Source organism: Oryx dammah, unplaced genomic scaffold (genome assembly GCF_014754425.2).
Source record: "Oryx dammah isolate SB20612 unplaced genomic scaffold, SCBI_Odam_1.1 HiC_scaffold_5, whole genome shotgun sequence".
Taxonomy (NCBI): domain Eukaryota; kingdom Metazoa; phylum Chordata; class Mammalia; order Artiodactyla; family Bovidae; genus Oryx; species Oryx dammah.
This window is the reverse complement of record NW_024070189.1, coordinates 23,483,820-23,497,809: the sequence shown is the minus strand read 5'-3', so window position 1 is coordinate 23,497,809 and position 13,990 is coordinate 23,483,820. Positions and strand designations below refer to the sequence as shown.

The following is a 13,990-nucleotide window of genomic DNA, read 5'->3' as shown; positions in this document are numbered from 1 at the left end:
GGGGCTCCAGTAGCTGTGCTGTGGGGCTTCAGTAGTTGTGGTGCTGGGGGCTTCAGTAGTTGGGGCACGCAGGGCGTCAGTAGTTGTGGTGCAGGGACTTAGGTGCCCCACAGCAACTAAGGTCCTGTGGGATCTTTCCAGACCAGGGATGGAACCTGTGTCCCCTGCATTGGCAGGATTCTTAACCACTGGACCGCCAAGGAAGTTCAAGCATATGTCTTTTCAATATTTAGTGTGATAAAATGGAAAACTCATAGTGCTACATCCCTAAGTACACTGTCTTGAAAAGCAGTTGTGTGGCTATTTGCGTTGGAGCTGAACTGGCCGCCTCTTTTATGGCACGCTATCTTACTATAAAGAGTGACTGACAGACAAATTGTGGTTGGTCAGACTTGAGTATTTGATAGAAATTTTTTGGGGGAAAAGAACAAAGTGAGCCCCTTAGCAACTGACAGTGTTTGGTGCTTTCAAGCAGAATTTGAGCATTCAAGTAAGTATTAGAATTTTGGAAACCTTGTTATCTGCACTATAAGTTTGAGAGCTTTCTAAATACTTAAATGCCTTTTCCAGTGACTATTTTTTTTTTTTTTCTGGGCAGAGATTTCTTGTGGCACTGTTAAACTGTTTAGCATTTCTTCAAAATGTAACAACTATTTGGATGAAACATTACATACTGTAAGTTTCATATACTATATGCTATACTCATTACAGACTGTGTATAGTTTAAGAGAGATTTTTGCAGCTTGTTCCCAAAGAAAAAATCATTTGTGAAGAATTCGTCTCATGCTCCAAGATAAAGTGTCATGCTTATATTTAAATTCCTAATATATTTAAAATAATACCTCTAATGTTAATAATTCAGACTTTTTCTTGGGCTACGAAAAAATGTCAGTTGACAGGCATCTCCAAACATGTCAGGTCAATGTTTAAATAAACCATTTATTTGAAATGCTAGCCAACCCGTAAACTACAATATATTCTTCACACATGCAATTATAATAGTTAGAATTAGCAACAAACATGACATCTAACTAAAACAAAACAAAAATTAAAACCTTCATGCTGAACTCTAGAACGTAACTGGTCAGCAAGAAAACACGTATAATATGCACATGCGATGCTTTGTATTTCTTGAAGAAAATCTACCAAATCCAGAGTCAGGTCAGGTTTTTGAAAGCAGTGCCACTTTTCCTTCATAGTTACACTTACTACCTGAAGGGATTTATGACACCGGTGTTACATTGGTGGTGGTTGGTGAAGGTTCCTGAAACCACCCTCAGAATCAGTGATTTTCTAGGGGGACCAACAGAAGTTGGCAAAGCTGTTGCACTCACTGTAACAGTTTAGTATAGCAAAAGGACACAGATTACAATCAGCTAAGAAAGAAAGTGCATAGGTCAGAATCCAGGAGAGACTAATTGCAAGCTTCTGGTTGTCCTTGCGCAGTGGAGTCAGACAGTTCTTAATTCTCTTGGTAACAGTGTTGGGCAATATGTATGAAGTATTGCTGATCAGGAAAGCTCACCTGAGCCTTGATATTTAAAATTCTTATTGAGGTTTAGTCATGTAGGCCTTATGCCCCCTTGTGGCTGACCTTTTTTTTACTCCATCAGTTTGTCTTCAGAGGTGAAGGAAGTCCTCCACTGCAAATAATATTAGTGTAAACGATCTGGCATGGTCCAAGGTTCTCAATAAACAAAGACAGTCTTAACTAGACAGGATTTTCAGGTGTGTTGAGGTTATCTCCTAGGAGCGAGGCAAAGGGGAGATAGGCAGTTTAAACAACCCAGGTCAACTGTGTAGTTGTCGCACAAAGAAAGTGATATTTTGATATTGTAAAATAAAACATGTTAACATTTGGAAGATCTTCAGTGAACCAATATTGCCAAGTGGCTAGTTCATGATGCTACAAAATGTACGTGAATAAATGGTATACCAGAGGATTTTAACAGCAGTGTATGGAACATTTCTGGGTATGGTTAGATTCTACATTTTAACTTTTAAGTAGCTACATTGAATAGCCATTTTCATAACTTATGAACCAAAACAATCGACAACTGATTGAATTTAGAAACAGATATGAGAATCCAGCTCTCTTAAGTTAGCTATTAAAGAGTATATGCAAATGTAAAATAATGCTACTCTTTTCACTAAATATTCTTTTGGAAATTGTCTTACATAAGGAATATGTTTTTTATATTGACGATAGTAACTATTATGTTTTTATTTCAAATATTTACTATTGATTTAAAATTTTCTCAGTTTCAATTTCTGTTAATATTTATAGAAAGAACTTACATAAACACATTTCTTGGGGGTCAAGTAAGTTTTTAAATATGTCAGAGGACCTGGAGACCAAAAAACTGTTCTAGAGGTAATAGCAGGGCGAGATAAACAGCTAAATTAAGGGAAGAGTAGGCTTGTAACTGGGATCTCAGATAGCTGCAGTAGGGATTTAAGTGTTCTCATGAATCTTCAGTTCCATCCTGTCACCTTCATTCTTTCTTATTACAGACTGGCTCTAACAAGTAGTGGAAAACCTAGCAAGCATAATGAACAAAGATTCTTTCTTGCACCTGGTAGCTTTTACCTTCAGAAGAAGACTGATTCTCACTTTCAGTGTGAAAAACCCTGCTTGTACCCTGTACCATGGCATGACCAGTGTTGACTGGGCTTCATTCTTCAAAGAAAACTCCTCAGGAGCTGTATTGTTGTAAGTGGGGGAGAAACAGTAGCCAGAGGGTGGTGTGAGTGTTGAGTGATTTTCCTGAATGGGATGGGTGCTGAGTATCAGCATCTTCGAGTGTCAGCAATGTGTATAGATTGCCAGTATTGTGGGAGTTCAGAGCAGGAGAGGTTGGGGTATTCAGGTGAGGAAACTAATATCTCTGCTCAGTTACTCTACTAGGAAAACAGATATAACCACGGCATCATATACTAGATGATTTTTAGATCAAACCATCACGTGGGGCAGAATGGTCTTTAGGAGATGCCATTGAGGAGGTGGAATTTGGGCTCTGCCAGGAGGCATGGTATTCCCTGGAGGGAAGAGTGATAAAAGATCTCTAGAATGAGGTGGGAGGACAGTGCAGGTTGAGGAAATAGCTTGAATGGGAGAATGCAAGGCATTCACCATGTGAATTCCAGTCAGGGATTATGACTTGAAAATTTCAGTGTAGGCAGGAATTTTTGACAAATTTGTTTTCTTAGCCTCCCACCTGTCAGTGCCTACTATTGTGCCAAGTGCTAGAGTAGAGAACTGTGAAGATTACTAAAATGTCCCAATATCCTCAAGTACTTTTCAAATCTAATGGAGAAAATAGATATGAAAATGACTAACTATATTGTTGTTGTTCAGTAGCTAAGTTGTGTTCAGCTCTCTGCAACCCCATGGACTGCAGCATTCCAGGCTTCCCTGTCCTTCCCTATCTCCAATATTTTGCTCAAGCTCATGTTCATTGAGTTGTTGATACCATCCAACCAACCATCTCATCCTCTGTTGCCCCCTTCTCCTCTTGCCCTCAAGTCTTTCCCAGCATCAGGGTCTTTTCCAATGAGTTAGCTCTTCTCATCAGGTGACCAGAGTATTGGAGCTTCAGCATCAGTCCTTCTGTTGAATATTCAGTATTGATTTCCTTTAGGATTGAATAGTTTGATCTCCTTGCTATCCAGGGGACTCCCAGGAGTTTTCTCTAGCACCACAATTTGAAAGCATCAATTCTTCAGTGCTCAGCCTTCTTTATGGTCCACTCTCACATCTGTACATGACTACCTGAAAAACCATAGCTTTGACTATACAGACCTTTGTCAGCAAAGTGATGTCTCTAATATTTAATACACCATCTCTGACTCTGTGACCCCATGAACTGTAGCCCACCAGACTCCTCTGTCCATGGGGATTCTCCAGGCAAGAATACTGGAGTGGGTTGCCATGCCCTCCTTGGGATCTTCCCAACCCAGGGATTGAACCCAGGTCTCCCACACTGAAGGTGGATTCTTTTATCATTGGAGCCACCAGGGAAACCCAAGAATACTGGAGTGGGTAGCCTATCCCTTCTCCAGGGGAACTTCCCAACCCAGGAATCAAACCAGGATCTTCAGCATTGTAGGCAGATTGTTTACCAGCTGAACTACCAGGGAAGCCTGACCTTTGTTGGCAAAGTGACGTCTCTGATTTTTAATTTACTGTCGGGGTTTGTTATAGCTTTTCTTCCAAAGAGCAAGTGTCTTTTTAATTTCATGACTGCAGTCACCATCCACAGTGATTTTGAAGTCCAAGAAAAGAAAGTCTGTCACTGTTTCCATTGTTTCCCTAATTGCCATGAAGTGATGGGACCAGACGGCACAGCCTTCATTTTTGTAATGTTGAGTTTCAAGCCAGCTTTTTCACTCTCCTCTTTGACTCTCATCAAGAGACTCTTTAGTGCCTCTTCACTTTCTGCCATTATGATGGTATCATCTTCAGATCTGAGGTTGTTGATATTTCTCTTGACAATCTTGATTCCAGCTTGTGCTTCACGTAGCCCAGCATTTTGCATGATGTATTCTGCATAGAAGTTAAATAATCTGGGTGACAATATACAGCCTTGATGTACTCCTTTCCCAATTTGAAATCACTCCATTTTTCCATGTCTGGTTCTAACTGATGCTTCTTGACCTGGATACAGATTGATCAGGAGGCAGGTAAGGTGGACTGGTATTCCCATCTCTTGAGAATTTACTACAGTTTGTTGTGATCCACACAATCAAAGGCTTTAGCATAGTCAGTGAAGCAGAAGTACATGTTTTTCTAGAATTCCTTTGCTATCTTTGTGATCTAACGAATATTGGCAATTTGATCTCTGGTTCCTCTGCCTTTTCTAAATCCAGTTTGTACATCTGGAAGTTCTTGGTTCATGTACTGTTGAAGCCTAGATTGAAGGATTTTTAGCATTAGCCTTGCTAGCATGTGAAATGAGTACAATCATATGGTAGTTTAAACTTTCTTTGCCATTTCCCTTCTTTGGGCTTGAAATGAAAACTGACCTTTTCTAGTCCTGTGGTCATTGCTGAATTTTCCAAATTTGCTGACGTATTGAGGGCAGCACTTTAGCAGAAGCATCTTTTAGGATTTTTAAATAGTTCAGTTGGAACTCCATCACCTCCACTAGCTTTGTCTGTGGTCCTAAGGCCCACTTGACTTCACACTCTGCAGTGTCTGGTAGATGAGTGACCACACCATCGTGTGTAACTATATTATAATAAGACAAAATATCAAAAAAATCATATAAGAAATAAGCTGGAGCATGATAGAAAAAGATTAATTATGACCAGAGGTTCAAGGAGATGGCACTTGTGATAGGCATATGATGAATGGCATGAATTTCTGAAGACAGTAAGGGCATTTCAGGTGAAAGGAAGAGCATGATCAAAGTGATAGAGGCTTGAAAGTATGCATTTGACATGTTTAGGAAGTGACAAATCGTCCTGTGAAGAGTGGAAAAGAATTTAGTCCTTTACTGAAAGGATTGAATTCTTAATTGAATGTCATATCAATAGTTTGGATTTTATTCTATTAGCAATGGGACCATTTCAGTTTTTTGAGATGCAGTTCAGGCATAGATGTTTGGGGAAGTGTTACTACAGATAAAGGAAATAGAAGAGCAGGAATTACTACAGGACATGATAAGGAAGGATATTGACAGTGGGAAAGGAAAAGATTAGATAAATAAAAGGAATTTGAGATTGTTCAGGCTTTTTCACCAATTGGATATGAGATAAACAGAGGACTAAGAGCTACTGATGAGAAGTTTCCACTAGGTTGAACAGTGTGTACTTTTTTTTAACCTTAAAAATACAGCAATATATAGTTTTAGTTAATAATTTGGGAGAGTGGATTGATGTGTAACGTAAGTCAAGATGAGAACCAGGGGAGAAGGAGGAGAAAGGATGTGGGAAGTATTATGGTGAGGTCATTTTTTGATGTGTTGAATATGACTTATCAGTTGAGATACCCAGGTTGAAAGGTCTAGCAGCTGGAAATGCAGGTTGTCAGTTGTAGTTGGCTGTAGAGTTAGGAATGATTTCTGTTGAAAAATACTGTATAACACCAGGTGAACCTGATGGTTCTGTGCCCTAGATCATATACACTCCTCATATTTTGGAGATGCTAAAGAAAATCCTTTTGAATATTACACCTGTTGTTAAGTGCATTATATTGAGGATTAGGCAGAATGAAAGTATTTAAAATATAGAGTTTTATATTATTATTAAAATTGATGTATTGTTAAAAAAGGGACATTTTAATTTTCATAGTCACTGTGTTTATAAATAAGTACAGAATTGTTTTGCAGCTCTTATTAATCTAAAGGGCAAAAGCTTTCTTTTTAATAAATGTTGTGTTTTTAAAGAAGTAGCTATCTTCTATGGTTTTCAGAGAATGTCTCAATCTGAAATTATTACAGAGTACAGTTTGTCTCCTGTTTGAATGCTGATTTGAGAGAAGGTTAAACAGCTGTTGGTGTTATTATGTTTTATATACTTAAACAAGAAGGAGCAGTTTCAGAACAATAGTCTTTTTTTCCATTGTTTTTATCTAATAGTAATCAAGCAAATTAAATACTTCCTTGCAATTATGGGTATTTGTTTTGCTTAAGAATCAACATTGATATGAAATTGAATATACTTCAGGTAAAAATAAAATTGAATATACCAGGTAAAAATAAAATTGAATATACCAGGTAAAAATAATTTTTAAAAAATGAATATACAGGCTGATCCTTTGGTTTCTATTAGTGGAAGTTCAAAAATTTAGTCAAATTTTTCTGTGACTTCTTAGGTAATTTGTTACACAATCTATTTATAATTTTATTAACTTTTAGAAAACATGCAAGACACATGTTCAAATCTATCAAAGCAGGAAATAGAGGAAATGGAAAACTAGAGAATAGTTTGCATGTTGCAACTCCAGGGATGTTGAAGATGCAGTTTGCAAGTTGGCAGAAGTGTTATGGCTAGAGAAATAGGAAGGAATCAGTTTTGCTTTTGAAGTTTTGAGTCTAAACGCTTGGAAAGATGCTGTTGCCATTAACAGTATAGAGGAGTAAAGAAGAAGGAGTGTGTGGATGTATGTGTTTGCTTAAGCAGAGCTGCTGACCTATAGTCACCTTAGGGCTTCCCAGGGGATGCAATGGTAAAGAATCCATCTGCCACTGCAGGAGACACAAGAGACATGAGTCTGAACCTTGGGTCAGGAAGATCCCCTGGAGTAGAAAATGGCAACCCACTCTAGGGTTGCCTGGAAAGTTCCATAGATAGAGGAGCCTGGTGGGCTATAGTCAAGAGGGTCGCAGAGAGTCAAACATGATTGAGTGTGTGCATGTGCGCCCATACATGCAGAGTCACCTTAAGCTGAAACTTCTTAGAAGGTACTTGGTAACATGGAAACTTAACAGGAAAGTCAGCCTTAGAAGAATTTGGGAATCATCATCACAGAAGTTATACTTTGAGCTGAAGAGATACAGATATTTCCATGAGTGAGAATAGAGAAATAGAAATTTCTGAGGAAATAAAGACCAAAAAAACCCATAGAAAATAAAAATGTAGGATGACCTTTGGCTCAGTTGCATTATCTCCTTAAAAAAATGTTAAATAGGAAACATATTTTGAAAAAGCATAGGGAGGAAAACTGTCTAAAACAGTGCCTAACCATGGTAGGTGCTTAAATATTCGTTGAATGAATAAAGGTGATTTGTTTGGGGTATAAGGGATGCATGTGCTGTGCTTAGTCGCTCAGTCCTGTCCGACTCTTTGTGACCTTATGGACTGTAGCCCTCCAGGGTCCTCTGTCCGTGGGGATTTCCCAGGCAGGAATACTGAAGTGGGTTGCTATACCCTCCTCCAGGGGATCTTCCCACAGGGATCGAACCCAGGTCTCCCACATTGCAGGTGGATTCTTTACATTCTGAGCCACCAGGGAAGCCCAAGAATACTGGAGTAGCCTATCCCTTCTCCAGTGGATCTTCCTGACCCAGGAATCCAACCAGGGTCTCCTGCATTGCAGGGGGATTCTTTACCAGCTGAGCTACCAGGGAAGCCCTATAGGGGACATATAGGAGAGAGTAATGGACTCGCAGTGGAGAACTTTGAGTGATGTATTCTGATATCCCCAGCCCAGGAGATTATTGCTGAGAGCAGATGAGTGGATAGATCTGAGAATATTTTGAACGTTTAAAATGTTCTTTGAGATCCTCTTTGAGGTACCGAGAAAGTTTAACAGTGAGGTCTTAAGTCTAGTCTAATTCAGGAGGTTATATTCTTTCCATATTATCTGATAAGAGACTTGCAAAGTCTATTTTGAAGGTTTCAAATATTTTCATGTTCCCATATCTGTATATAAGCTTTTTTTGGCCTTTGCTTGCCTTTACATTTTCCCTCTGCCTGTGACATCTTTCTCCTATTCTCAGTCCTTTGCTTTCTCTGAATTAGTTGCTCCTTACCTTGTAGGTTTCCATTTAGCCATCAATTTTTTTCAGAAGGTGCACGCTAAAATGCTAAAACTGAAGTTTTCCATTTGCCCCCACATTCTAGTACTTGCTGTATCAGATTACCATTGCCTGTTTTGTCTGTATTCTCGAGATCAGAAACCATAAAGTTACATGTAGTGGTGTTCTGTGGTGTTAACTTGTTTTTCTACCATGTAACACAATGCTTGGTGCATATTTGTTGGCCATGGACTAAAGACCATGCCAGACTAAAGTTTGCTTTTAAACTTCAGACTCGGTATTTTAAAGATATATCTTAAAATACAGGTTAAGAAATGATGCAATTACAGTAGGTAGCCACTGAATCACCATACCCTCCAAAGTTTTAGATCAAACATTGTGAAATTTTTTTTAAAGTATTTTTAAGAAGAAAAACTGCCCTTCAAGATAGTTTACAACTGTGTTACAGTAATGCATTCATTGGACCAGATGGTCACTAATCTCATTTTGTTGCCCCTATTTTGTGTTCTTAGTTACTGGCATGAACTATAATTGTTGAAGTTCTAAGAAAAACTAGACTGTAAACTATGGTAGTTTTCTGATAAATGAAATTCCACAGATATAATAGCTGGAAGATGTGAGGTAGGAACTGTTAGTCTCCTGCCAGTAAGTATTATGCTTTTCCTTTTTTTTTTTTTACTTTTAAAAAATTTCTTTAATGTGTTTGATTAGTGTACAGCATTTTTGGAAATGGTGTGGCTCTCTCTACCTTTCATTATCTGTTTTTTGAGGTGATAGGAGTTAGGTTAGTGAGAACGAGACTATCTTGGTTGAGTGCACGTCACTGTAAATTTTTGATTGCATAAGCATCATGTTATTTGGTCCTACCTTTAGTAGGATTGGAGAAGGCAATGGCACCCCACTCCAGTACTCTTGCCTGGAAAATCCCATGGACGGAGGAGCCTGGTAGGCTGCAGTCCATGGGGTCGCTAAGAGTCGGGCACAACTGAGCGACTTCACTTTCTTTCACTTTAGGAGGATCAGTTTGTCAGTAAACTGAATTTGTGAATATATAATAGTGCTGTTTCCTTAAAAGTACTCCTCCAGAACTTAAACCTCTAGGTCCTAAACCCTGTAAATATGTCATCTGTGGCAAAAGGAAATAGAGCTAATTTAATATGAGGTATACAACTAGCTGCATAGACACACACATACTGCTTACTTGCCTGAACATACAAGTATACTCAAGAAGTCGAACATACACATGAATATTAATTTTACTGTAGTTGGTCTAAGGATACTACACCTCTTAGACTTAGTCTAGTGATTGTTCAGGTGAATTACTAGTGACCAGATTTTAGTCTGTCTGCATAGTGATATGGGGCAAAAGAAGACTGAATAAAATCATTTACTGTAAGGTATCTTTACTTTCCCTTTTAAAAAGTCCATTTATTTTTGTTAACCACCAGCTTACACTGTACAACTGTAAGAAATGTGTTTGTTAAGAGGAAATGGAAGTTGCAAGAGGTTTATAGTAGTTTTAGCATATGTTTTTAGTTTGTCTTACCAGTCTGAAATAACCAATTTAATTTCAGAAAGGACAGCATGTGTGAGAAAATCTGATTCACACATCTTTGAGAGTTACAGAAAAACTTTAGTTCATGATATGACCAGGCACACAGCGTTCCAGGTGAATGAGGTGACAAGAAATGTTTTAGCAGTTAGATTTTTGCATATACTTCTCTCTGAGAACTTTGGTGCCTGTCAGCAGCATAACTAGGAGGTACAATAGCGTAGTGGAAAGTAAAAGTGACCTGCTGGGAGCTTCAGTGTAGTTTCCTTTTTAGACGAAGGATGTTTGTTGATAATGCTATTTTAATTGTTTTCTACTGTAGTAGACAGTTTCCATTTAGTATTGCCAGGTTAGTTAAATAGTTGGAGTTAAGTGTCTGTCTATATTCACACCAGGTTGCTTTCTTATGGTACAGATTTCTTTATTATTCTACCTGATTAGCCACTCCAAAATCCCTTAAACATACCGCACCAGTGTAAAACATGCTTTTATAAAAACATTTATGTGATTCTTGATTTAGAAGTAAGATGATCCTATAGCTTGCCCAACTTGTCTTTTCTAGTTAACTTATTTAATATGTTTCATCTCGGATGTTTTATCTTAGATACAGTGATTGTGTAGTGTCTACTATGTCTGCTTGTAAGATTTCTTAACAAAAAATGGCAAAACTAGCTGAGAAAAATATATTTACTTCTTAAATTTCTTCCTTGAAAGAGAGACAGAACATGAGAGAGGTATAACTTACTTTTAACTAGGAGAACATTAGATATTTTACTATTAAAGTATTAGGCAAATTTAAGTTACAGTATCTCAAATGCATATTGTCCTTACTATCCCTCCAAAAAATATATCCACGTTGGGGCGGAATGAGGCTATTTGAAGGCTTCTAGAAGTCTAGAATTGTCAGGAGGAATGAGAGTATTCCAGTGTCAATTAATATGTGTGATCTGTAAAGTTCAAAGAGATGTTTTGGGAAAAGAAATTTCCTCTTAAAATCAGTATTTTAGTAGAAACAAACATAGCTATTTCCTGTCCTCTTCCCAAAATTAGATGGAAAGTAAACAAGATTGGAAGATAGGAAGATAACTGAGGCTTAGGTGATCCACAAATTAAGCAGTCAGTCAGTATAAAATTTGAGATTTTTATTGATGACTTTGATTTAGTCTTGTAGTCTGTGTACAGTGTTTATGTGCATCAAATTTTGTATGTATTTATTTATTATAATACTATGCAACCTTCTGTGAAGTTAGTTATTATGTGCCTATACAGCCTGTGGTAGTGCTTTTTCATTTTTATGTATTTCTCTGAAGGAGTTTAGGACCAATATTTAATATATTTTAAGGCTGAGATGAAGGTTATTTCCCCCCTTTTTACAAGTGATGGTAATGAGGTACAAAGTTTAGAGACTTGACCATGATTATGGAGGTTTCTGGTAAGTCCTAGTCTCACCAGTCCATTTAATCTCTTTTGAAGACATTTAGAGGTGCCATTGCAACCATCTTATCTTTACAGATGCAGTTAAAATATTCTTGTTAGTATGATTCATCTTGATAATTTGAAGTGAATATAGATCAAGAAATTCTAAGTTTTCTGGGTAAGACCATTCAGGTTTTTTCCTTGAACCTCAGAGACTTGTAGCAGTGTAATGTTTGAACTCTTGAGAATCACATTCAATTCCATATATGCTCATATGCATGTAATTTTGTTACAGTCGTAATCAAGAATTGACATGTTTTATCTAATGTGTTCAAAGTTAAGGGATTTTTGCATAAAGGGACTTACTAATAATCAGGAAACAAAAGTTGTTTATTTAGTTTTAAGTCTCTGTCTTGAACTGAATACCTGTTTGAATGCCAGAATCTTACAGAAAGTACTTAGATGTAAAATCTGAAAATCACAGATATAAGTCTTTAGTTAGGGGTTTATTATAACATAGGATTGTGTAATGCCTCGTGAACCTCCATGTATCATTTTACAGTGAGCTCACAAAATGAGATTTTAAAAAAATCTTCTAATTTTGACATTTTCCTTAAAACACAACAGAAATTTAACAAATATTAAGTACATAAAAACACATTGTTTAAACTGTCCTTAATTTTGTCTTTATTGAACATGTAAATCTGCTCTCTGTTAACTCCACTACTTTAGGTAATAAGGAATGTACCTGTTGGACATTCCAAAGTTGAACTATGTATTTTCACAGCTAAATAAACTTTGAGACTGGAATTTCAAAATTTTGTTCTGATCATCTGTAATTGAATTTTAGCTTTTCAAAGAGCTTTAAATAATCATTGGTCCAAGCTTTTCATATTAGACTTTAAAAAACACAGATCTTAATAGTTAAATTTGCTTGTCAGTAGCCTCAAAGAATGGTTGAAATGAAGACTAGGAATTTAGAGGAATGCAGGGTTTATTTGTTGTTCTGCTTCTTCCTCTAATACTAATGGTTTACAATTGTTTTTTTCCTGTTAAGTTACAGTGAAGCTCCATGGCTTTTTTCATTATTTGTCTTATAAACAAATTTTCAAATAAATAGGTTGGGTTTTAGAAGAAAATTAAAAATAACTCTTGTGAGAAGTTTTAAGTGTTTTGTTTTTTTTTTTTTTGGTAAACTAAGAAGTCAAAAATTGTAAACTTTCACTACGTCAAGCTTACAGAAGCAGTCATAGTACTATAATAGTTTTGACTGTCAATTTATGGCTAGGTAATGTCAATGTATTATTAATGTAAATGTTTATTGTTTTCCTCTCGGTGTTTCAAGTTAAGACTATAAGTACCAAGGATAAATTTGGATGACTAATAAGAGTGAAAGTGTAAAAATATTTTATAACAGTTACTTTGTAGATTGGTTACTATGCTCATATGAAAATTCCAGTTTGTTTATATCAATCCATGTGGCTTTTATGGGCATAGATTGGTAGTGTGGATGATGCTAGGGTTGTAGCCAGTCATTTAAGCAGATTATCTAGTAGTACGCTAGGTAGAAGATAGTTAAATTGAGAGCAGGAAAATAGACAAAGTTATTATTTATTTTCGACCTGTTTGTTACATTTGAAGAGTTCAAATGTGTGGTTATGGAGTGGATCATCTTAAGACAAAAGGAAATAACCAGTTTCATAATGAAATGAAAAATCAGAATAGTAGCCTTTAGACAGTATCATTTCCATTTGTCCATCTTACTCTCATTTTTCTAATTAGCCATTTGATTGTAAGAAGTGTTTGTATCTTGAACAGATAGACAGTTCTAGGAGTTCGAGAGATGGGCTGAAATAGAAGAGGTGAATATGTGAGGTGTTTAGTTAAGCCTGGGCTTATACAACAAGTTAAAAAATGAGTAAATGAGTTCATTATTTTTGAGAGACTAGGAAATTAAAAATAATTGAGTTAAAATTGGAATGAATGTTTCAGAGTAAAATGTAAATGTTTGTTACATGTAGGCATGCAAAGTCTGTTGTAGTATGTTTTTCAATTACCAATAGTAATTTTATGGTTTCTGTTTTTATTCTAATGTTTTAACTTTCTTTCTTAGGTGGTATCATGGAAAACTTGATAGAACTATAGCAGAAGAACGCCTCAGGCAAGCAGGGAAGTCCGGCAGTTACCTTATAAGAGAGAGTGATCGGAGGCCAGGGTCCTTTGTACTTTCCTTTCTTAGCCAGACGAACGTTGTCAACCATTTTAGGTAAGTCTTTATTCCTATTATGAGGCCACATCCTATAGCTGTTTTGCTGTAGTAGTCATAAGTATACCTGCTTTAGTGACATTTAAATAATGGATAAAGAAAAGTGTTTTCAATTAAATGATTTAATAAGTGTTTTAGAATAGATATTATTAATACTTATATTTTTGTTTACATACAGTATTATTGGACTTTTTTGTGCTGATCATAAATATACTTACTGCTTTTAAAGTACAAAGAATTACAAAGAAACTTTGGTAAAGCAGAAATAATGGA

General features: G+C 36.6%; 1 protein-coding gene across 1 annotated transcript in view; it reads left to right on the top strand.

The window, feature by feature from the left end:
- The window catches only part of RASA1 (RAS p21 protein activator 1), a 111,999-nt gene that overhangs the window by 42,212 nt on the left and 55,797 nt on the right, over positions 1–13,990 (top strand). Inside the window, exon 2 of the mRNA XM_040239414.1 lies at positions 13,565–13,717. Within this exon, the coding sequence (XP_040095348.1) occupies positions 13,565–13,717 (153 nt within the window). The remainder of the gene's footprint in view (positions 1–13,564; positions 13,718–13,990) is intronic.